This window comes from Muntiacus reevesi, chromosome 12 (genome assembly GCF_963930625.1).
Source record: "Muntiacus reevesi chromosome 12, mMunRee1.1, whole genome shotgun sequence".
Taxonomy (NCBI): Eukaryota; Metazoa; Chordata; class Mammalia; order Artiodactyla; family Cervidae; genus Muntiacus; species Muntiacus reevesi.
This window is the reverse complement of record NC_089260.1, coordinates 46,225,234-46,247,298: the sequence shown is the minus strand read 5'-3', so window position 1 is coordinate 46,247,298 and position 22,065 is coordinate 46,225,234. Positions and strand designations below refer to the sequence as shown.

The 22,065-nt window shown below is 40.5% G+C and overlaps 1 protein-coding gene across 6 annotated transcripts in view; it reads left to right on the top strand.

Annotated features, from left to right (window-relative positions):
• The window catches only part of C12H8orf34 (chromosome 12 C8orf34 homolog), a 343,264-nt gene extending 334,875 nt beyond the window's left edge, over positions 1 to 8,389 (top strand). For 4 of the 6 annotated variants that reach the window (XM_065902914.1, XM_065902913.1, XM_065902910.1 and 1 more), the window contains 2 exons: positions 3,719 to 3,778; positions 7,482 to 8,389. In XM_065902914.1, coding sequence (XP_065758986.1) covers positions 3,719 to 3,778; positions 7,482 to 7,489 — 68 coding nt within the window. In that variant the 3' untranslated portion in view covers positions 7,490 to 8,389. The remainder of the gene's footprint in view (positions 1 to 3,718; positions 3,779 to 7,481) is intronic. The other 2 variants (XM_065902912.1, XM_065902911.1) reach the window with 1 other exon arrangement.
• The last annotated feature ends 13,676 nt before the right edge of the window (positions 8,390 to 22,065 follow it).

Genomic DNA, 22,065 nt, shown 5'->3' with positions numbered 1-22,065 from the left:
ATGTTTACTGAATGAACTGAATGAATGAATGGATGGATGGCTGAATGAATTTAGTTCAAATTGGTTAAGTGACTTGCAGATCACTTGAGCAGAGGCCAAGCCTCAGTCTCCCCTTCTGATTATTCAGTGGTCATAATGTCTAAAACATAGACAGATGTGTATCATGAGTGGTTTATTAGTATACATAGCAAAACATGATACATTCAGTGACGTTTCCTATGTTCAGTGTGCTGTTCGTCTATAATAATGATGGTTCCATTAGAACTTGCAATGAACATGGCGCATTCATGCAGCATATCCAGCCATCTCTACATGTGCATTTGTGATGCATTGCCTCAGCTGATTGTGTGGCTATTTTTCACTGAATAAACCACTCAAGAAGAAAGAATTAACAGGTTCTGATCTGTAAACAAATGTACTATCTTTAGTAAGATACTCTTTATCTAGACTTCACAGTTACTCATGACTTGTTCTTCCCCTCACCAAAGCTGCTTCATTTCTTACATCCCCATGAGTTTGGGGAATGTTCCTCCCCGTTCAGGCGGTCCTGATGCACAGACCCAGCAGTATACGGCTGGACACTTAAGTCAGTTGCTGTACAAGGATGTTATGCCGAAGTTCAGTTCAGAAACTTGAGATCGGTTACTTCTGCCTTTTAGTCCTGTTGTCCTTGGCCACTCTGCCTTGCCCCTATGGCCCCTATCAAAATAAAATCTTCTCATGTGTTTGTATTCTTAACCACTGTTGACATATTTCCCAGATCTTTCCACTGTGGCCTATGGAACAGGAATTTGATTTGCAAACTGATCATTTTGGTGCTATTCAAAGAACACTCTCCATGCCTTTATTGTCTTATTCAAAATGGTTCCTAGAAGACACCGCTTCCCTTTTAGCCTTCACCAGGAAAAGTTCCTCCTTTTACTTGCCATGTACTAAGCACCATGACATAGCGTTAATATTCTACCTGAATGTTTTTTAGGCTCATGCCATTTGTCCTGCTGTCCTGTGTCTTTCCTTGGCACTATCATCTCATCAGTCACTTCTGTTCTTTCATGACGGGTTGACATTTGGTTCATTGGTTTCCTTTCTACCACATTCTTATCTTTAGAAAATTTTAACTTTCCTTTGAGTTTGGTATCCAGAGTCTTACCCTTAAAATTCCTTGGCCCTCTCCAGTCCAATGCTCTTCTAAGGCAGTGTAATTTTTTTTCTTATCAAATGCAAAATAGCATCCTACTGTAAGATTTTAGATTACTGTAGTCTACAGTCTGTCCCAAACCTTTTATCTTTCAGATTCTCTAGTTTCTGTTAAACCCACACTTCCATCTGACTTTAGTACCCAGACACATCATTACTCCTTTTTCTTCAGGTATGCCAGACCACAGTTGACTTCAACCTAAAGTCCATGCTACATAGAACAGTGATGTTCAGTGTGTGGTCCACACACCAGCCACATCAGCCTTTCATGGGAATTGTAAGAAGTGCAATTTCCTTGGGCCTCACCCAATATCTGCTAAGTCAGAAACTAATAGTGGACTCCAGCAATCTGTGTTTTAAAAGCTTTCCAGATAATTCTGATACACAGAATTTAAGAGAACGACTAATACAGAGCATTAATTCAACTGCTCTCCTGCCAGGATCTCTAATATTTTTGAGTGGTGAAGAATATTCAGCTGTGAGTGCATCATTATTCTAATTCACAGCCTCTCTATGTGTAAGGTTTCAAAACATTTATCAAGTTCTCCAACTTTATTCAGCATCTACATATAAAGGTCGAGACTTTGAATTCAAATGTTTGTAGTTCTTCTTCATGTAACTTTGAATTTTCTAAAACTGTCAAATGCCCAATGCTTAATGATACTTCTAGAGGTGCTTCCTTTATAACTCTCCTCTGTGCTGGACTCTGAGCGATGCTAACTGACTCAAGTCAGATGTATGAGAAGGGGTAAAATCAGAATTTGAACTCAAATCTGAGTACAAAACTTATGCTTTCTCTTTGGTTACTGAGTTTTCTGTTTTGCACTGACATGCCTCTTTTCTAGCTGAAGTGGTATTTACAATGTATCTCTGTAGAATTTTAAAAAGTGAGTTATATGAAAATCTATTATCAGGTAACTTTGATAAAATATCAGGTTAAATAGTTCCCTTTATTATAGGACTTCGAAGAGCCTTTAATATGCTTGTGTGTATTTTGAGCCTCCATAAAGCAGATGGTATGTTATTGCTGAAAAGTCTTTGATCAAGGAACCATTTGTGGATTATCTATATTAACACCTTGCAGGACTAGCATTCCAAAATCTGCTTTGGAAAACTTGGGTTTAATCTATTTCCTTTCTCTTCAAGAAATGTGAAGGCTTATCTCCCTTGCTGCCTTTATTTCATGTTCTTTGATCTCCTGTTTTTGTTTCCTTGCTCTTTTTAAGCAGAATACTCATGTCCCCTTGTCCTACTAGGTTCTGCTCTTCTGCCTCAAGGATGCATTCAGAGCAATCACGTTTAGCATATATTATGTGTGTAACATTATATCACTTTGTGGACAAAGGTCCGTTATAGTCCAAATAGTCCGTATAGTATGATTTTTCCGGTAGTCGTGTACAGATGTGAGAGTTAGACCATAAAGACAGCTGTGCGTCCATGCTAAGCTGCTTCAGTTGTGTCTGACTCTTTGCAACCCCATGGACTGTAGCCTGCCAGGCTTCTCTGTCCATGGGATTCTCCAGGCAAGAATACTGGAATGGGTTGCCATGCCCTTCTCCAGGGGATTTTCCTGGCCCAGGGATCAAACTGATATGTCAAGACAACTGAGCACCAAAGAATTGCTGCTTTCGAATTGTGGTGCTTGAGAAAACTCTTGAGAGTCCCTTGGATTGCAAGATCAAATCAGTCAGTCCTAAAGGAAATCAACCCCAAATACTCTTTGGGAGGACTGATGCTATAACTGAAGTTCCAGTATTTTGACCACCTGATGCAAAGAGCCAACTAATTGGAAAAGATCTTGATGCAAGGAAAGATTAAAGGCAAAAGGAGAAGGAGGCGGCTGAGGATGAGATGATTAGATAGCATCACTATCTCAGTGGACATGAATTTGAGCAAACTCAGGAAGACAGGAAAGGAGAGAGAAGCCTGGCATGCTGCAGTCCATGGTGTCGCAAAGAGACGACTTAGTGACTGGACAGCAACAACAACAAATGTTATGTGCCAGGCATTACAGATATAGTATATGCATGTAAATACATACCGTTTTATGTAAATCTCATAATAATTTTGTGATGATTATGTTAAATTACAAATTCTATAGCATCATAATATGTGACATGTATATCTCCAGACCTGAACATACTGTGTTAGGGTAGTAGTAGTCTGTAAAGCATGCCTTTGCTGCCGAAGCCATGCTGGATGTAAGAATCATGTCTATGATTAGACGGGATCTTCTTGCAATCCACGTATACGTTCATAGCACTTATCTTGAGGGGCCTTTTGCCCTAGTTTTTATTTAAAACCAGAAAAAGTTTAAATTGAAAATGGCTTATGAAATGAGAACCAACACATGTAAATAGTTAAATTATGTATGATTGCCATCACTATATACTCTGAGTGTAGTTTTGATATTGATTTCAGTTAATCCTCATAAGAAATTGATCAAACTGCAAGGGAATTGTGTTTCATTGACTTTTTTTTCCTAGTCCAGGACATTACCTCTTTTTCTTTCATTGTGCAGGTTCTGCTGATCTTCTGCTTTGCGTTCCCTGCTCTTCTTGTCCTGCACTGGTCTACTCCGGTATGTTTGCTCAGGGCACCTAATGTCCATGTCTGGTAATGATGGGCACCACTTAAAATGGCTCAAATCTAGGTTTTTAAAAAATACATACTCTTCATGACCCATACTGAGAAAAAGATTTTCCTCCTTCGTGATGTTTTCTCTTTCTTTTTGTGACGTTCTGTGGATCTCAGGCTCCTCATTGAGTCTGTGTTCTCCTGTGTGGAGGAAGTCGGGTGAGAATTTTAAATCTCTTGTCCATGGCAGGAAGATCACTTTTAGATATACGTGAGATGCAAATATCTACCCTCTTTGTTCTAACCCTAACCCTAAGATACTACGAAAGATATCTTAGAGACATAGCATCTCAAAACAATTTCATATCCTGGGACATGAGGTTATTGTATGAACTGAATGTATAAAGATGAAAAATTCTCAGTATCTTCTCTCAAGGATGTTACCAGGAGGAGTAAAGCATTGAGTATGTCCTTAGCACTAATAGAATCATAAAATATCAAAATGAGAAAGAATCTGAGAAAGATCTACTTCTCTTCCTGTTCCACGCTCACCCCTTCTTTGAAATACTGCTACCAAATGGTTAACCAGCTTCTATGTAATGGTATACCAACTCCTATGTTCTGCTGTAGTTGCTCAGTGACCCAGTGATTGTGTATTAAAAAATCCCCTGAAGAAATAATTTCTGCATTGTACCATTGTGTAGTTGGCAAAATATTATGTTCATTACACATGCTTTATGATAAAACTTGGAAACTGTTTTATGATAAAACATGGAAAACATAAAAAATGGAAACAGTCTAATGACCAAGAAAGGAAGATTGATTTTAAAAATTACAGCAATCTGTATAATGGAATACTGTGCATCTGTTATGAAGAATGAGATGTGTTAACTCAGCACATACCTAGATTTTACTGATATTAACTGGTTCTATCTAGTCATAGCTATATATATTCTGATGTGTAAACATTTTCACAATATTGTTTTATAAAAAATTGAGTCATAGGACAGTATACTAGATATGATTTATTTTTTGTTATGTATAATTCATAGACTCACAATCATATACAGTTGGTCCTTGAGCAGTGTGGGTGTTAGTGCACTGATTCTTCACATAGTTGAAAGTCCACATATAACTTGACAGTCAGTCCTCCGTATCTGTGATTTCACATCTGTGGATTCAGTATCTTGGATTGTGTAATACTGTAGTACATATTTATCAGAAAAAATATGCATGTAAGTAGACCTGCACAGTTCACACCTATCTTTTTCAAGGGTCATCTGTATTTATATCTACAAAATATTGTCTGGATAGTTTAAAAAGGTCTTGAAAAGCTATCTGCACCCCTATGTTCATTGCAACATTATTTACAATAACCAAGATATAGAGAAAAACCTAAGTATCTTTTAATATATGAATAGATTAATAAAATCTGTATGTGTGTGTGTATATATATATATAGTGTTAGTTGCTCAGTCGTGTCTGGATCTTTGTGACCCCATGGACTGTAACCTGCTAGGCTCCTCTGTCCATGGGATTCTCCAGGCAAGAATATTGGAGAGGGTTTCCATTTCTTTCTCCAGAGGATCTTCCCAACCCAGGAATCAAGCCCAGATCTGCATTGTAGGCAGATTTCTTTACCATCTGAGCTACAGGGAAGTGTATATATATCTATATCTACACACACACACACACATAATGGAGTATTATTCGACCATAAAAAATAATGAAATCTTGCCATTTGCAACAACATGGACAGAACTTGAAGCCATTATGTTAAGTTAAATTAGTCAGACACAGAAAAACAAAAACCACATCACCTCATCTATACATGGAATCTAAACAAAATGAAACACCAAGCTCATAGATACAGAGAACAAATTGGTGGTTGCCAGAGGCAGAGAGTGGGTAAAATGGATGAAGGTGGTTGAAAACTACAGACTTCCAGTTATAAACTAAATCTTGGGGACATCATGTACAGCATGGTGGCCACAAACAACAAACATGAATTTCTTATGTTGTTAAAAATATTTAAAACCTACTTTTAAAAAAAACACTCTCCTATTTTGTCCCCAAATCTGAATCCTTGTAGCTGCCTTCTTTCCAGTTCAGTCTTTTCATTTCACAATCAAAAACTGTATCTCCCTTCTATGTAATGACTCTACCATTACAGGGATGTGAAGATCATGTGATTTTCTTTCTTGGGCCTTAAAATGTTCTTTGCATGACATACAGGCATACTGCCCTTCAGTCCAAGAGATTTAAATGTGTAAACTCATTCATCTGATTTATATTAAGTAAAGGCCTATGATGAATCAGGAAGTATGACAAAGAAGGGCACATCACTGTCACAGGTGATGTCACAGCTTGTGTGTGTGTTATTCTCTTAGTCATGTCTGACTCTTTGTGAGCCTATCAGTTTCCTCTGTCCATGGAATTCTCTAGTCAAGAATACTGGAATAGGTAGCCATTGCCATCTCCAGGGGATCTTCCCAGCCCAGGGATCAAACCTGTGTCTCCTGCATTGCAGGCAGATTCTTTATCATCTGAGCCACCAGAGAATCCCCAATGTCACAGCTTACTTGATGATAAAGTCACACATTATATTCTTATTCACATGCAATTCTGATGATTACTGTTATGTAAGCATTAGGATTGGGTAAGTGCATGCAGCTGGAGAAAGCTAGTTTGACTAGTGGTCAGGAGCCCTGCAAAAATGGTCTTTAAGACCTGGAGGGTGGGGCTTCCCTAGTTGTCCAGTGCCTTCCAGTTCAGGGGGTGCTGATTCAATCCCTGATCCGGGAGCTAAGATCCCACATGCCTCGTGGCCAGAAAACCAAAATCTAGAAACAGAAACAATATTGTAGCAAATTAAATAAGGTCTTTAAAAATGGTCCTCATCAAAAAGGAAAAAAAAAAAAAAAAAAAAAGCCCTAAAGGAGAGAGTGAGATAAAGGAGTTGGCAAGGTTAGTTGGGATAAGTGGAATATTCTAGATAAAGGAGAAGTATGCACACAGATAACCCAACTCCCTTCTTCCTTACCTCTCTTCCTCCCTTCCTCCTTTCTCTTCCATCAAACAACTACTTACTAATCAAACACCACACACAAAGGATTCTTTCAAGTCCTAGGAGTCATTCAGAGATTAATATTCTTCTTTCAATGTGTTTATGATCTAATCAGTGAATATTAAATATAACTCGGGTAAAAGGCATTAAAAAACATATAAAATATTCTTGAAGCATGGACACATTCTCTTGACATTGTAGTCATATTTTTCTGGGGAGAAAAGCAGTTCATTCAATCAAGAAGTGTGGACAGATAGTTCCAGTGCCAAAGTGAAACAGGCTGAATCACTTTGTGCTGCTCTGGTTTTCTACATTCAGTCTCAGAATTCCTTCAAAGAGAGTAATTATGTACATATCTTGCAGGTATTTCTCACTGCACTGTTAGGAGGGAAGTCCATCTATTTTACCAGTCCAAGTTATTTTTGCATATTTTATATACAAAGATGTTGTATACAGATACCAGAAATGGACATAATGACAGTTAAATATGGTTACTAGAGGTAATACTCTAAGGTGAGTGCCCCTGTAAAAGTTCAGATGGAGTAGAGGAAAGCATGAAAATCCCAATCTTTCTTTTTCACATGTTGTGCTATAGACATATCATTAAGTGCATCTTCTTTTGTCTTCTTTTCTCCTACAGGTCTGTGAAGCAGGCAGAAGAAGTTACAAGTGGTCCTTAAAGAAATGGCAAATCCTTATGTATAGTTCTAATTTTATTTACTACGTGTAATCATTTAGAGAATGATTATTTTTATAATATCAATAATAAACAAGTACTCTTGTAACCAGGGGGTGCCTAAGTGTGTAATCAACAAAACACTAACCCTGGCAAAGGATTCTGGGGTGGTCAGGCTGCCTGCTGCCTTTTGACATGGTTAGTGTCCTGGGTTTAGATTACTTTATACCTAGTTATTAAGATTACTATTTGATACATTAAATATTGCCTGATTCAAATAACTTTGCTTAAAATTTTTCTGTATTTTAACTTGTCTAGGGTTTTCTACTTCTTATATTTTTATAATGTTTTCTCATTTTTTAGATTAATAAACATACTTATCCACACGTGCCAAGATAAGCCATTTAGGTCTCTACGGGAGTTAGCTATCGTGTCATCACCCACCATATGTGTTTTTGTGCAGCAGCAAGAGGCGTGTTCACCACCACTGCCCCTTCCTCTGATTATCCTCCCTATTCCTACCAAAACAAATAATTGATATCTTAATTCCATAAAGTAAATCAATAAGGAATGAAATGCATGGCCCAAAGCATATGCAATGAAAATTGTTTTACCATTTATCCAATCATTGAACCCAATTAAGATTATCCGTTTTAAATTTGATATATGCCCGCTTTTGGAATGTGTTATGCATTGATGCTACTAAGTGAATGGAACTAAGTACATTTTATTTAGCTTATCGTCTGTTTTATCTGACTTGTTGTGATCTAAGTTTACTTTCTGGACCTTTAAGGCATACAGTTAAATTATAAAACTGCGTATACAAATGTCAAAGAAACAAACATTAAAGGCCAGAACATGACTAAAGAATAAACAAAGAAATTCTGATTGTATGAATGAAATCAGAGTCCTAAATGAAATAATATAATAAACCTTCTTATATTAACACTTTTGTGTGCATAGAAATGCACGAGACTAATTTTCATAAAAGCTTCTTTTTTGGGAGGGGGTGAGGGGCAGAAACAAATTAAAGGCTTATAAACCAGTTTATTTTTGAACAGAAAAAAGAGAAGGCATGGGAGTAAGTTTATAGGACCACACCGCTCCTTTATTTAAAACTCCTTACCATGAAGAATATCTTGAAAAAAGTTCTGAGAATACAAATATTCTCCCTGTTGAGAACTGACTTTCTTTAAAATACATCACCCCAGTGCTTTCACCTGAGCCAGACTTCCCTCCAGCCATCACTTGGTCAGTTTTTGTCCAACTCGTGTCTTCTGACCTTTTCCTAGAGACAGCCACCCTACTAAGTGCCATGTCAAACTCAGAAATCAGATCCACCAGGCCATCAGAGTATATATTCCTGAAAATGCTACCAGTAGACATGAATTAAAGTGGCAAGGACAGATTTTATTCCATGATAAATTACTTCAATAGAGAAGAGGGTTCAACATGAGCTGAACTCAATTTCGATTTGTATGAAGTAACTGGATGTTTTAAAGGGAGTGAGGGAGGAAGGTGGAGGGATGTCCAGGTCTTGAGCCAGAGTCAGGGAAATGGAAATTTATTGAAAACAGTAAGGGGAGTTGATCCATGTGAAACCATCCAATTTTGCTAACTGGTACTCATGGAAGTTTGACTTCCATCTTCCCTCAGAGACTGAGTTGCAAGCACTCTATCTTCAGGTCAGCTGGGACAAATAATAGATTCTTTTGTCAGCTTGTGCTTTCCCAGGCTGGAACATATAGGGGGTGTGGAATTATCCTATGATGCCTTGACTTAGAAACTATGTTTGTATTTGTTCAAGCCTTTTAATGGGGGGTAGGATTAGGTGGATAAAATCATATCTACTGAGAGTCTCTAGTTTTTATTGGCCAAGGTTGAGGCTGGTCAAGAAGAGAGCTCAGAGACTTCCTTGGTGGTCCAGTGGTTAAGAATCTGCCTTCCAATGCAGGGGTCACGGGTTCGATCCCTGATCAAGGAACTAAGATCCCACATGCCATGGGGCAACTGAACCTGCACGCTGCAACTAAAGAGAAGCCCATGAGTTGCAATGAAGAACCCATGTGCACAACAGTGAGAAATCCTGCTTGCCACAAGGAAGATCTTACGTGCTGCAACTGAGATGCAACGCAGCCAAATAAATAGTAAAAAATGAAAAAATAAATATTAAAAAAAAAAGAGGAGGGCTCAAAGGAGCCACACTAGGTATATGCTCACTTTTGAAAGGACAGAATCTTCATTAATGCCAACTGGTCAGGTCACATACTCACATACACACACACAAACCTCTGCTCTCTCTCCTTTGTCTACTCCAGTAATCATTTTCAGAGGCCAAGGCCAGTAAACAACCAGAACCTCAAACGGGACGATTCCCTGGATTGCTCTCCTATCCCCCTTTGAGCGATCACACATGAAGTCTGAATCTCCTGGCGGTCATCCTGGCTGTCACTCCTCACTCTGTCTCTTTTGTGTTTCTTAGCATGACTCCAGAGTTATTGGTGGGGTAGGCTTGAAAACCCTACACCAAAAGGGCTTCTAGAAATACGTTTAGAATGAACGAAAGATACTGAGTTCAGTTGGGAACATGTAGAACTTAGACTGGGAACATAACCAAGACTTGGAGAATCACCCACATAAAGACAACCAACCAGAGATGATGGAGGTCGGTACAGTAGACGGCATCACCCAGTGAGAACGTGTGCAGTGAGAGCAGGACAGACACCACAGGAACACATACTCTTGCACTCAGGGACTGACAAAGTGATTCCAGGAGTAAAGATTGTATGTCCACCCACTGGACAGAGTGGGTGGCCCACACACAGTTTCTAAGAAGCAGAAAGTCAAAAGCAATGCACTTCAAGGTCCCCGGTTCCTCTAAGCACAGCTGGATTTCAGGGGAGAGACAGGCATGGGCTCATTTGTGGAACAGCCTTTAGTGGTCTAGTTTAATGAGACTCTAGAAACTTCCTGTGCATAGCTGGAATAAAAAGCAGCTATATGGGACTGGGAGGAGGGGAAGAAACATAGTTCCCCTTATTTAGGAAGAAAAACTAAGGCATTACCAATCTGACTAAAAGTCAGAGTGTGGAAGCATCTATCTTGAAAATGCCTTCTTCTTTGATTAACAGTGATGAAGAGAAAACTAAAGCTTTTAGTTGTCTTAGAAAAAGACTTAAGAATTTGTCCTGCGACAACATTCTTATCTTCCTTTTTTTCTTCAAAGTAATCAAACATAAGTTTTTAATTGATTACAAGGAAAATAACCATCTTCACCAGCTGCTGAAGCCAGAGTCTTAGAAGGCACTCCTCGGGGGTGGGGGGTGGGGGAGAGGGCAGAGCCTCAGTCATTTTCCTGGGTCCCAGGGAGAGAGCTGTTTCCTGGCTGTAAATGCTGGCTTGCCTATTCTCCAAATATTTGTTGGTTTTTGCCTTTGGCTCTCTGACCACTATTTTTTGTTTGTTTTTAAAAAATGTCTACGATGGCTTCTTGTCTCGTTTGAGTCTTTGATGTTTGTAGGACTGATCTCCACAAAGCCATCCTAAGCGGATTTGGATTTGGGCAGAAGCTATGATTTGATGACTCTTCTCACTATTTTAATTGTTAAAAATGTGTCTGAAGATCCTCAAGGGTTCCACGCAAAATGACAGTAGCAATGCAGCCCTATCTGAAAAATTCAGCCGATACATAGAAATTTTCTCTCCAAAACTGCCTCACCATGGCAAGGGGAGTGAATGACTGCAACATACATGGCTTCTCCAGGGAAGTGGCCAACTGGTGGCTTAAAATGGAAGCTCTGAAAGAGCTTGCAGCTGTCCCAGCGGACCTGCAATTTCCCAGCACCGAGCATTGCAGCTGCGCTTGAGGGCTCTTCACAAACCACAGGCATTTGACTGCATGACTGGCCTAAAGTTTACCACCTGGGTCCTGAGTGAAAGAGGAACTACTGTGCTTGTGGAAATTTTATGATCCTATTTTGCAAAACTTTTTAGGCAAAGATCATGAGCATGTACAGGAAAAATGCCTTAGAGCACATAGTCAGGATCGTATTAGGGGCTGAAATGGAGCTGTGGAAATGTATGTTTCACTGTAGAAATCAAATATATGTGTTATCTGAAGTATATTATGAGCCAGGTTTTAGCATCTTATATTTACTGTTCAAATTTGCTGTGAAATGTCTTTCTTTGGATCTGTGATAGAAGTGAGTATTGCTCACCTGATCTACTGCTCTGCTCTTCTTCCTGGGTGTGTGGAAAGATTTTTGCCTTTCATTTAGGAAGGTTCGTGTGACTAATTCTGACCAATGGACCAGCCCTGAAAGTGCTGTGTAGCATTTCCAGCCCAAGGCATTTAGTAGAGGTGTGAGTTCTCCACTCTCTCTTTTTTCTGCGTCAGTGATTCTGGATGTTATAAATTAAGACAGCAGAGTTAAAGGTGTTTGGGTTCATGACTGTGTGCAGAGCTCCTGCTGACCTGTGCATGTGTGTGCATGTGTGTGTGTGTGTGTGTGTGTGTGTGTGTGCGTGTGCGTGCACGTGCTAAGTTACTTCAATGGTCTCTGACCATGCACTGTAGCCTGTCAGGCTCCTCTGTCAATGGGATTCTCCAGGCAAGAATACTGAAGTGGGTTGCTGTGCCCTCCTTTCAGGGATCTTCCCAACCCAGGGATCAAACCTGTGTCTCCTGCATTGCAGACAGATTTTTTACCGTCTGAGCCACCAAGGAAGTCCGGATGTCACAGCTTACTTGATGATAGAGTCACACATTAGACATTATTCACATGCAGTGCTGGTGATTACTGTTATATAAGCATTAAGGTCAGATAAGCACAGGCAGCTGGAGAATCCTAGCTTGACTAGTGGATTTTCCTAAGCTTGACTCTTCCTTGGGGAAACAATCAGAAAGAGTATCACCACCCTGGAAAGGAGGTCACCTCATGCATCGTCCCAACTTGAAATCTATCAGTGAAGCTCCATACATACCCAGACTGTTTGTATTGGAAGGACCGATGACAAGAGCAAATGAAAGAATATTTATAATCATATTAATACCCTGGTTATTAGTTCAAAACCAACAGCGTTAAACCAAAGAGCCAGATTGTCACAAGGGATATCACTGTTTTTTGATGGGGAGAGACCTTGATTGCCATAGCAAGAAGATAAGCCAGCAGTGATGCTGAGAAAACTGCTCAAATGGTCTTAAGCAGATGAGTCCAACCTGGCTCGCTGAACCCTGGGCTTCCGCTGACTATAAACACTGTCGCCTGGAAGCATTTTGTTTTATAACATATGCTGGGAGAGGCCTAATTTTTTTTAATATGTTCAGTAATAGGAATAGCTATTCATATTTAGTATTTACTGTGAGGCAAAGTTTGGGCCAAGTGTCATGTGTGTGCTAAGCTGCTTCAGTCATGTCTGACACTTTGTGACTCTACAGACTGTAGCCCACCAGGCTTCTCTGTCCATAGGATTCTGCAGGCAAGAATACTGGAATGAGTTGCCATTTCCTTCTCCAGGGGATCTTCCCAACCCAGGGACTGATCCTGTGTCTCTTAGATCTCCTGCATTGGCATAGGCAGGCAGGTTCTTTACTACTACTGCCACATGGAAAGCCCCTGAGCAAATCAATCAGTTAATATCTTCATCACTTGGTGGATGAGGGATTTGAGAGTTAACACTCTGAGTAGTCGCTCAAGCCAAGGAGTGGTGGAGCGAAGGATTTGAACCCCCATTGTCTGATGTGTGAAAACAAGGATGTGGTTATTACATTGTCCCCTCTTCATAAGCACGTGGAATGGCTTCAGCTTGACTGCAATGAGTAAGTGATTAGATGTATGGCAGACCACCATGTGACCCTGGTTTTCCTGTCCCCACTGGGAAAGTCCTACTCTTTACTTTTTCCTCTGTTGGATGAGGCTGGGCAGTATGGAATTCAAAGTAAATATTTACAGCTGTTCTCTGGTCTTTAGAAATTTCCTGGTCCTCTCCAGTTTAGTTTTAGACTTTTGAACAGACTTTGAATAAACATACCATTCCAGGCTGGCCAAAGTTGTATAGGTATTCAAAGGCAGGTCATGGATGGACTGCATGGTTGGTGACCTCCTTGGAGGCCAGGGGACCAAACTCTTTGCCTCGCAGTGAAAGCAAAGAATTTCCTATGTGCAGCCGGGGCCAGGCAGCTTTGAGCTTTGATCAGCCTAGAGAAAGAGATGATGGCTAATCCTGGCATACCTCCCAACTTGGTACCTCATTCCCTGACAGTCTGCCTGCCTCTATCCAGTCTCACCTCTTCTTTTCTTTTTTCTTGAAAATTGTGGTAAAATACTTAAGAGTTTCTGTTTCCATGTAGATGTTAGTGCTGCATTAAGAGAGAGGGGGAGAGAGGGGATGATTTCCTGAGTGGATGCCCACCGGTCTACTGGGTTGTCTGTACTCTACTCTGGAGTGAGCATCTTTGGCAAAAGCAGAAAGAGCTTGTAGGGTTGCCCCTTGATTATTTTCTGAAATTGCATCTCAACAGAATAGGTCATCTTTAGGCAGAAAAAAAAAAAAAAAGCCTTGGGTGTTCTGATCACAGATACATGGGAAAGACACCAAATTTGCTTTCACTCCAAGTTGAAAGTCTTCATCTGCCAAGTTGGTTGGTTCCAAAGACAGGTTCACCGTTATCTACCAGGGTTCCTCGTATGAGCCGGCAGAAGTCAAAACACATTTATGGCATCGGCTCTGCATCTCTCCATTGAAATCTTAATGAGTGGAGTGTGAGGGGATGACAAGGAACAGCGTTAGGGGAAAGGGAGCTTGAGTTGGTCTGAAATACATGACCATACATGCCATGAAAGTCAAACCAACCAGATCCTCACTGAGGATTGTTCATCAAATTCCCTTCCTGCTTTCCTTTTCATGCTCTTTGTTTTGTTTCCCTTTCCTTTGACTACATGGTTCTTATGGAATCGGAAGTCAAGCAACACCACAGAAGAAAATGAACTGAGATTGTGGCATCCCTGACTGAGCCAAACCCCAGAAACAGTGGAAATATCCACTGCCAGCCCCCGTCTGAGATTTCCAGCCTGATAGCCAGACCAAAGAGGTTTGGAGTGACGTGTGGGCCTCCCTGGGCTGAGCCTTTGCAAGGTTTGTGTTTATTATTTCAGTCATCTGTCAGCAACATTGATTTGAAGGGCTAACCTTTCTTTTTTTAGAGCCATTAAGTAAATACACTTCCAATAATCCAAAAGCTCTAACTTTGCAGGGTGTGAAATATTATACTAATTCTTCCTCCTCTAAGAGATATCAAAGTTCAATCATATCCCGTCTGCATTTGAGATTCTGCATTTTTTAAAGACCCTTAGGCTGCTAAAGGTCAGAGTCAGTGGTGTAGAAGTTAATATTAATCAAGCTGTGTGTGCTGTTTAGTTGCTCAATCTTGTCTGACTCTTTGTGACCACATGGACTGTAGCCCGCCAGGCTCCTCTGACCATGGGATTCTCCAGGCAAGAATACTGGAGTAGGTTGCCATTCCCACCTCCAGGGGAAACTTCCCGACCCAAGGATCAAACCCAGGTCTCCTGCATTGCAGTCAGATTCTTTACCATCTGAGCCACCAGCGAAGCCCATTGATCAACCTAGTCTCCTCTAATAAAAGGCCTCAATTTATAGTTTATGCCTGTAGTGTAGGGTCCTCTCACTGTGGCTGATTCCAAGCATCAGTGAGTCATCACTGAGCACACAGTTGGGAAGAGATGCATTAATAGATCTGGCTGGGTGCCATGAGCTGCCTTCAGCTCACCTCTCAGGTTTTGTCTGGAGAGTAGATGCATGGAGATACTGGTTCCCTTGACCCTCCAGATGGGAACATTGGAAGAACTAGGGTTGGGAAGGGGAGTCTGATGACTCTGTGCCACCTACATACAAGTTGTGACATCCCTTACACCCTGTGTGCTTTCTGGGTTAACACTTGTAGCTGAAGGAAAATTAAAGGAAAATCAAGACATATGCTGCTTGTTCTCTCTTTGCACAACTCTTGAAAAAATGAAGAAAAGGTTTCCAATCTGGGGCGGTGAAAGTTGACCATCTAAAATTAAACTGGGACTGACTTTATATGTGCTCCCTCATCCTGAGAACTGGTGGGATGGTCTGTCTTAGATGAGCAGATAACTCCTGGGGTCACAAATGTGCAATATGCCCCCAATTCAGACCAAACTACGCCCTGAGAGGAATTTTTCTGTATTATGTTGTTCAGTCATAAGTTGTGTCCAACTCTTTGTGACCCCATGGACTGCAGTATACCAGGCCTCCCTGTCCCTCACTATCTCCCAGAATTTGTCCAAGTTAACATCCATTGAATTGGTGATGCTATCCAACCATCTCATCCTCTGATACTCTTTTCTCCCTTTGTCTTCAATCAAGGTAGTGATCCCTGAAAAGGGTCTATATTATATGAGATAAGTTATTAAGTTTGACCTAATATTTCAGTCCTGGTAGCCATGAGTCTGCAACATTTCTCATTACCATCCAAGGTGGCTCCAAGTGGGAGAAAGAATTTCCCAACCTATCTCTCAGTAGCAGTTCTATATCACTGACTTCCTGGCTTTGCAATATTCTAGACTATTAATGGACTTTATCTCTCAATCTCTTTCAATCATATAAGGTAAAAATTATCTGCATTTTATAAATGAACCCAAAGAAATTAAGTGGCCAAATTTTACACTAGTGACGCTAGTGGTAAAGAATTCACCTGCCAATGCAAGAGACTTAAGAGATGCAGGTTCGATCCCTGGGTGAGGAAGATCCCCTGGAAAAGGGTATGACAACCCATTCCAGGATTCTTGCCTGGAGAATCCCATGGACAGAGGGGCTTGGTGGACAACAGTCCATGGGGTTGCAAAGAGTTGGACACGACTGAAGCGACTTAGCACCCAGGCGTGCACACCAGTCATTAGAGCTGGACTCAGATTCAGAGCCCGTTCTCTCTGAAGGCAAAGCCTTCAATCTCTTTCCAAGAAAGTATCATCTGTTATGTATCTTGACTTGTATAAAGTGCTACTTTAATACAAATTCTAGGCCATGAATAAAAATGCCAGTCCCAGGGGTGGGTCTGGCAGTTTTGTTTTTTTGTTTTTTTCAAAAGATCAGATCCAGAGGAGAAGAATCCAAAGGAGTGGAGAGGCAGTGGAGGCTGTTAAGCAGGGGTTCTGGCCCACAGATGCCTTGAATGCCAGGGCCTCTCCCCTAAGGCTGGAAGGTGTCTCTTGCTACAGTCATCCCTCCTGGGTCTCATCGTCACAGTGAGTGACACGAGGAGGATACTGCTCATTCAGTCTGGGGTCAGGTCCTGCCTTTGAAAGTATAGTAATACAGCCCTCAGAGATGATGCGTGGTCATTTATGAGGAGGGGCATTGCAGGCCTTGAGTCCTCAACTCCGGGGGAAGCACAGGTTCTTGTTGTGCCTCCGAATCTCATTGAGGCTTTAAGGACTAACACTGCATCAACTGATGACTCAGTGTCATGATCTAAAGGCAAGTAATGATAACTCCAGCCACACACCTTTTGTTCAACTGCCATTTATTAGAGATAATCCCCCTGGGTGGCCGAAAGGGCATATTATTTATATTATTTTGGTTGTGCTATTTGAGGGACAGCTAAAGAAACTCTTGTTCTACAAAACATAAATTAGTAAGTGTGGCTGCAGAAAGATCAAAACAAGGATCAACTTTAGAGCCTAGACTTAGGGCTGTTGCTAACTTGTGTTATTTTGGATAAGTTGCATAGCTTCTCTGAGTTTTCATTTCATCTTTAAAATGAGATTAGGATTAACTATCAAGGTAATCTAATGAGACTCAAATTAGTTATTGTATTAATACATGCAAATGCCTTAAAAATTATTGATAGTTATGAAACATGAAAACTGGCATATATGCCCTGAATACATGCTACGTGTTTATAGAATATGAAGAGATACACCACAGTCTCTGACACCAAGGACCAATTTAGTTACAAAGAAAGGGTACAAACACATAAAAGGTTAATCAGCCCAAGTGATAAATAATATACAAACTCAGCAATAGAAAGAGCCTGCAGTGGTTTGTGATTAACCTCCAACTGAATGCCTCTCTCTGTTTTCACAGGCACTTAGAGGAGAAAACAATTGATGAGTGATATGTAAAGTGTTTTAGGAGAGGAATAGTTCGCCAGAGAGGGGAAAGAGAGAGGGAAATTGATAAATCAAGGACAATGCAGAATGAATATACAGGTGTATAGGACTGATCGCCCAAATTTGTAGGTTGAAGCCTTAACCCACATAGTGTGACTATGCTGGAGATTAGGTCTTTACAAAGGTGATTGTGGTTAAGTGAGATCATAAAGGTGGGACCCTGATTCAATAAAACTGGTGTCATTATAGAGGAGGAAGAAGCACCAGCGAGTGCTTTCCCTATCACTCGCTGTGTCTTTCCCTCTTAGGAGGACACGCTGAAAAGGCAGCCATCTGCAGGTCAGGAAGAGAGTTCTCACAAAAACTGAACATGCCAGAAACTTAACCTTGGACTTTCTATTCATTATCCAGAACTTCTAGAAAACAAATGTCTGTTGTTTAATTCCTTCTGTCTGTGGGAGTTACTTTGTTATGGCAGCCTGAGCGAGCTAAGACAGCATGAACTGTGTAAATAAAAGAGAGGAAGAGGAGATACACGGTACTCTTTAAAAGTCTTTTTTTTAAATTAACATTTTGGCCAGTAAGTAGATAACCTTGGAGTTTAACGTTTGAAAAGTTAAAAGACCGAAAAGAACATAGGATAAATTAGGCTCTCAGGTTGACAGTGATTTTGAATTTCACTAAGTTTACATTTTATCCTGCAGCAAGCCTGGGCACACCTTGAGTTTTTGGAGAAGACAATATGCTCAGTAACAAAGCATCACATTAGTGAGAACAACCCTGTAGGAATAAGGCTGAATATTCAAGAGTAGAGAGAAAAGGCAGGAGGTTGTTGTAATCGTTCTCTTGAGTTTAATGTTAAGTAAAAAATAATTTTTAATCTATATTAAAAGTGAGCTTAGTGGCTCATCACATTCCTGTACTTCTGCTAAGAAACTCAGCAAACACAGCAATTAGTTCCATCTTCTCAATTATTTGTTTCTCTTACTTTATTACATGGTTTATCTGTTTTTTAATAGAGTTTTCCCCTCTATCAGAAATAGAGCTTTCCTACGGAAATTTTCCTAAGCTGAAATGCTATAAAGTGAATAAGCAGTTACCTTAGGACACATGTTGCTAACAAATACACAGGATAAATCAAGATAGAGCGCAGATGCTCACAGACAGTAGTTTAAAGCTCTGGAGAGGGAGGTGGGATGGGGGACCGGGATGGGGAATACGTGTAACTCTACGGCTGATTCATATCAATGTATGACAAAACCCACTGAAAAATAAATAAATAAATAAATAATTTTAAAAAAATAAAATAAATACCAACTTCTCAAAAAAAAAAAAAAAAGCTCTGGTGGCTGGGTGCTGAGTGCAGTTCCTGGGAAGTCGCTTGGCGGCCTTCCTCTCACTGTTCAGGGTGATGTCTCCATAAAGGCTCACAGCAAAGTATTAATAAGTGACAGGTGCTATTTTCACTTTTCACCTTTTATTATCAAAGCAAAGATTCTCTTCAAAATTCTCCTATTTAGCGAAAACAGGCACTAATGTAGGTCTTTCATAAAAGTTAAAGGGCTAACATGAAACTTCAAAAAGTACCTGTAGCTCTGTTTATTAATTCAACAAATATGTGTTAACATCTCCCAAATGTCAAGCTCTGTTCTAGGTGAATAAAGATTCCTTGCTCCTCTAAACACACCCTCTAAGAAAGAGAGACACACAATAAACATAATAAAAAAGGAAGTCAAACATTCATTAGAAGTCGTAGAGTATTTAGTATATAACTTAATTATAGACCTCAAGATATATTTTTATTATACATAATATTTTTATTGTATATACAAAAGAGCTTTTCTGTAACCTCTATAAAAAAAAATAAGAGCAATTAGAGCAAGATAAGTTGAATTTAGATAGTTACATGAGTGAATTTGTTGTTGTTCAGTCGCCAAGTTGTGTCCAACTCTTTGCGACCCCATGGACTACAGCATGCCAGGCTTCCCTGTCCTTCACTATCTCCCAGAGTTTGCTCAAACTCATGTCCATTGAATCAGTGATGGCTTCCAACCATCTCATCCTCTGTCACCCCCTTCTCCTCCTGCCTTCAGTCTTTCTCAGCAGCAAGGTCTTTTCCAATGAGTCAGCTTTTTGTATCAGATGGCCAAAGTACTGGAGCTTCAGCTTCAGCATCAGTCCTTCCAAAGAATATTCAGGGTTGATTTCCTTCAGGAGTGAATAGATGGCAATTTTAAATATGATGGTCAGGATAAGACTTACTGAAAATTTAACCTCTACGTAGCCTTGCAACTGCATCTCACATTGTAAGTCAATATAATCATTCTTGTTAAACAAGGAAACTTTTAAATAATACACGAAAAGTAAATTTCAGTAGTCAGGCTTGCAAAGGTAAAGGCTTAGGCCAGTATTTTAGTGATGGGGGAAAGAGATCAATGTAAGAGGAAGTGTTAAAAACAATTGAAAGCTAGGTGACTACCTCACCCTTCTCTTGCTCTCCATATTTCAAAAGGTGAGGATTCAGACTTTAGTGAATGGAGGACTTACAGCTTCATTAATAGAGGCAGGGCTTTCAGTGAACAATAGTCATGCACTTGTGAAATTCCATGATCATTGATGAAAACAAACCAAAAGAAAAGGAAAAAAAAGAGGTAATTTTATTTGCAGTGAAAATGGGAAACAGCTACTTCCCTAAACCACAGTCTTTGAAGACTATCTGCCAAGCATTCTGAAATGCAGATGAATTGAGGAAGGTTGCTGAAAGCCAAAACAAATGAATATCTTCACATCTTGAATGAGGTACAGAATTCTATAAAAGTAAATGTGGCTCCTAGCAGAGTATGGGTGGGCTGCAGTAATAAATATCCCCGTGTGGTATAGGTTTCTTTGAAATATGGGCTCCTAAATGGCAGAAATCATCTGAATGTGAAGTGAAATTAGTAAGACATGGAAAATACCAGCTCCTGATTAAAACCAATGGGACATGAGTTAAATAATTGAAGGACCTGTCAGAAGATAATTGGATGCTTAATTTTGAGCCGTACAAACCTGTCTGGATGATCTGTTCACCTGAAGAGACATGTTCCCCCAAGACATAGGATGAGAAATATACACTGATGATGTGTGCAAAGTAACACATCTCATTTCAAATTGCTGATGCCCCCAGACGACTTCTGCTACTCTATAAATTATTCTTCTATGAATAGTAGAAATAGAGCTACACTTTCACAAACCATGGAACTTCCACTTCGTCTAATGTGGGTAGCTAGAATGAGATATACCCTTCCACCAAAATATATGACACATGGGTTTTGATTTGTTAGATATCAGGCAATGAAAAATAATATTCACGTGAAAGTGAAAGTGTCATTGTTCAGTGTCCAACTCTTTGAGACCCCATGGATTGTAGCCCATCAGTTTCCTCTGGCCGTGGGATTCTCCAGCAAGAATACTGGAGTGAGTTGCCATTCCCTTCACCAGGGGATCATCCTGACTCAAGAATTGAACCTGGGTCTCCCACATTGCAGGCAGATTCTTTACCCTCTGATCTATCAGGGAAGTTCAGTGTTCACATAGAGTCAAGCAGCAAACAAGACCGGCCGTGACCTCTGTGGATGCGCTGGTATGCGGGGCTACCTCCCAGAGCAGGAGCCGCTTGGAAAGGTGCCCAGTGCTGGCAGAGGTCACCTGGCAGGGCAGGCGGTCAGAGGAGGAGCTGCTTTAAAGGGTCAGGTGGGCCAGTCCTTTAGGCAGGGCAAATCCTGGATGGAACTGTGGAGAGGAGCGCACAGGGTGAGCTGGGTGGTGGAGAGTGATGGAAATATGCTTGGCAGTTCTAGGCCAGAGAGATTGGAGGGGCGGGGGGTGGGGGTGGGGCTTGTGCTTCCTTCCCTAGAGAAAGATCTTCCAGACCTCTGTCCCTCCAGCATGTGCGCTTAAGTTAGTCAATGTATCTCAGTTTCATAGGAGGCAGGTGCTTTTCAAACTGCTGCCTCTGGGATGGGAATCAGAGTGAGTGGATCTGCACTCCAGACCTTCAACAGCAGAAGTCTCAGTTAAAAAAAGATGTTTGCTCTTTGGAAGGAAAGCTGCAACAAACCTAGGCAGTGTATTAAAAAATCAGAAATATCACTTTGCCTACAAAGGTCCATATAGTCAGAGCTGTGGTTTCTCCAGTAGTCATGTATGGATGTGAGAGTTGAACTGTGAAGAAGGCTGATCACCAACGAATTGATGCTTTTGAATTGTGGTGTTGGAGAAGACTCTTCAGAGTCCCTTGAACAACAAAGGGATCAAACCAGTCAATCCTAAAGGAAATCAGTCCTGAATATTCATTGGAAGGACTGATGCTGAAGCTGAAGCTCCAGTATTTTGGCCACCTGATGCAAAGAGCC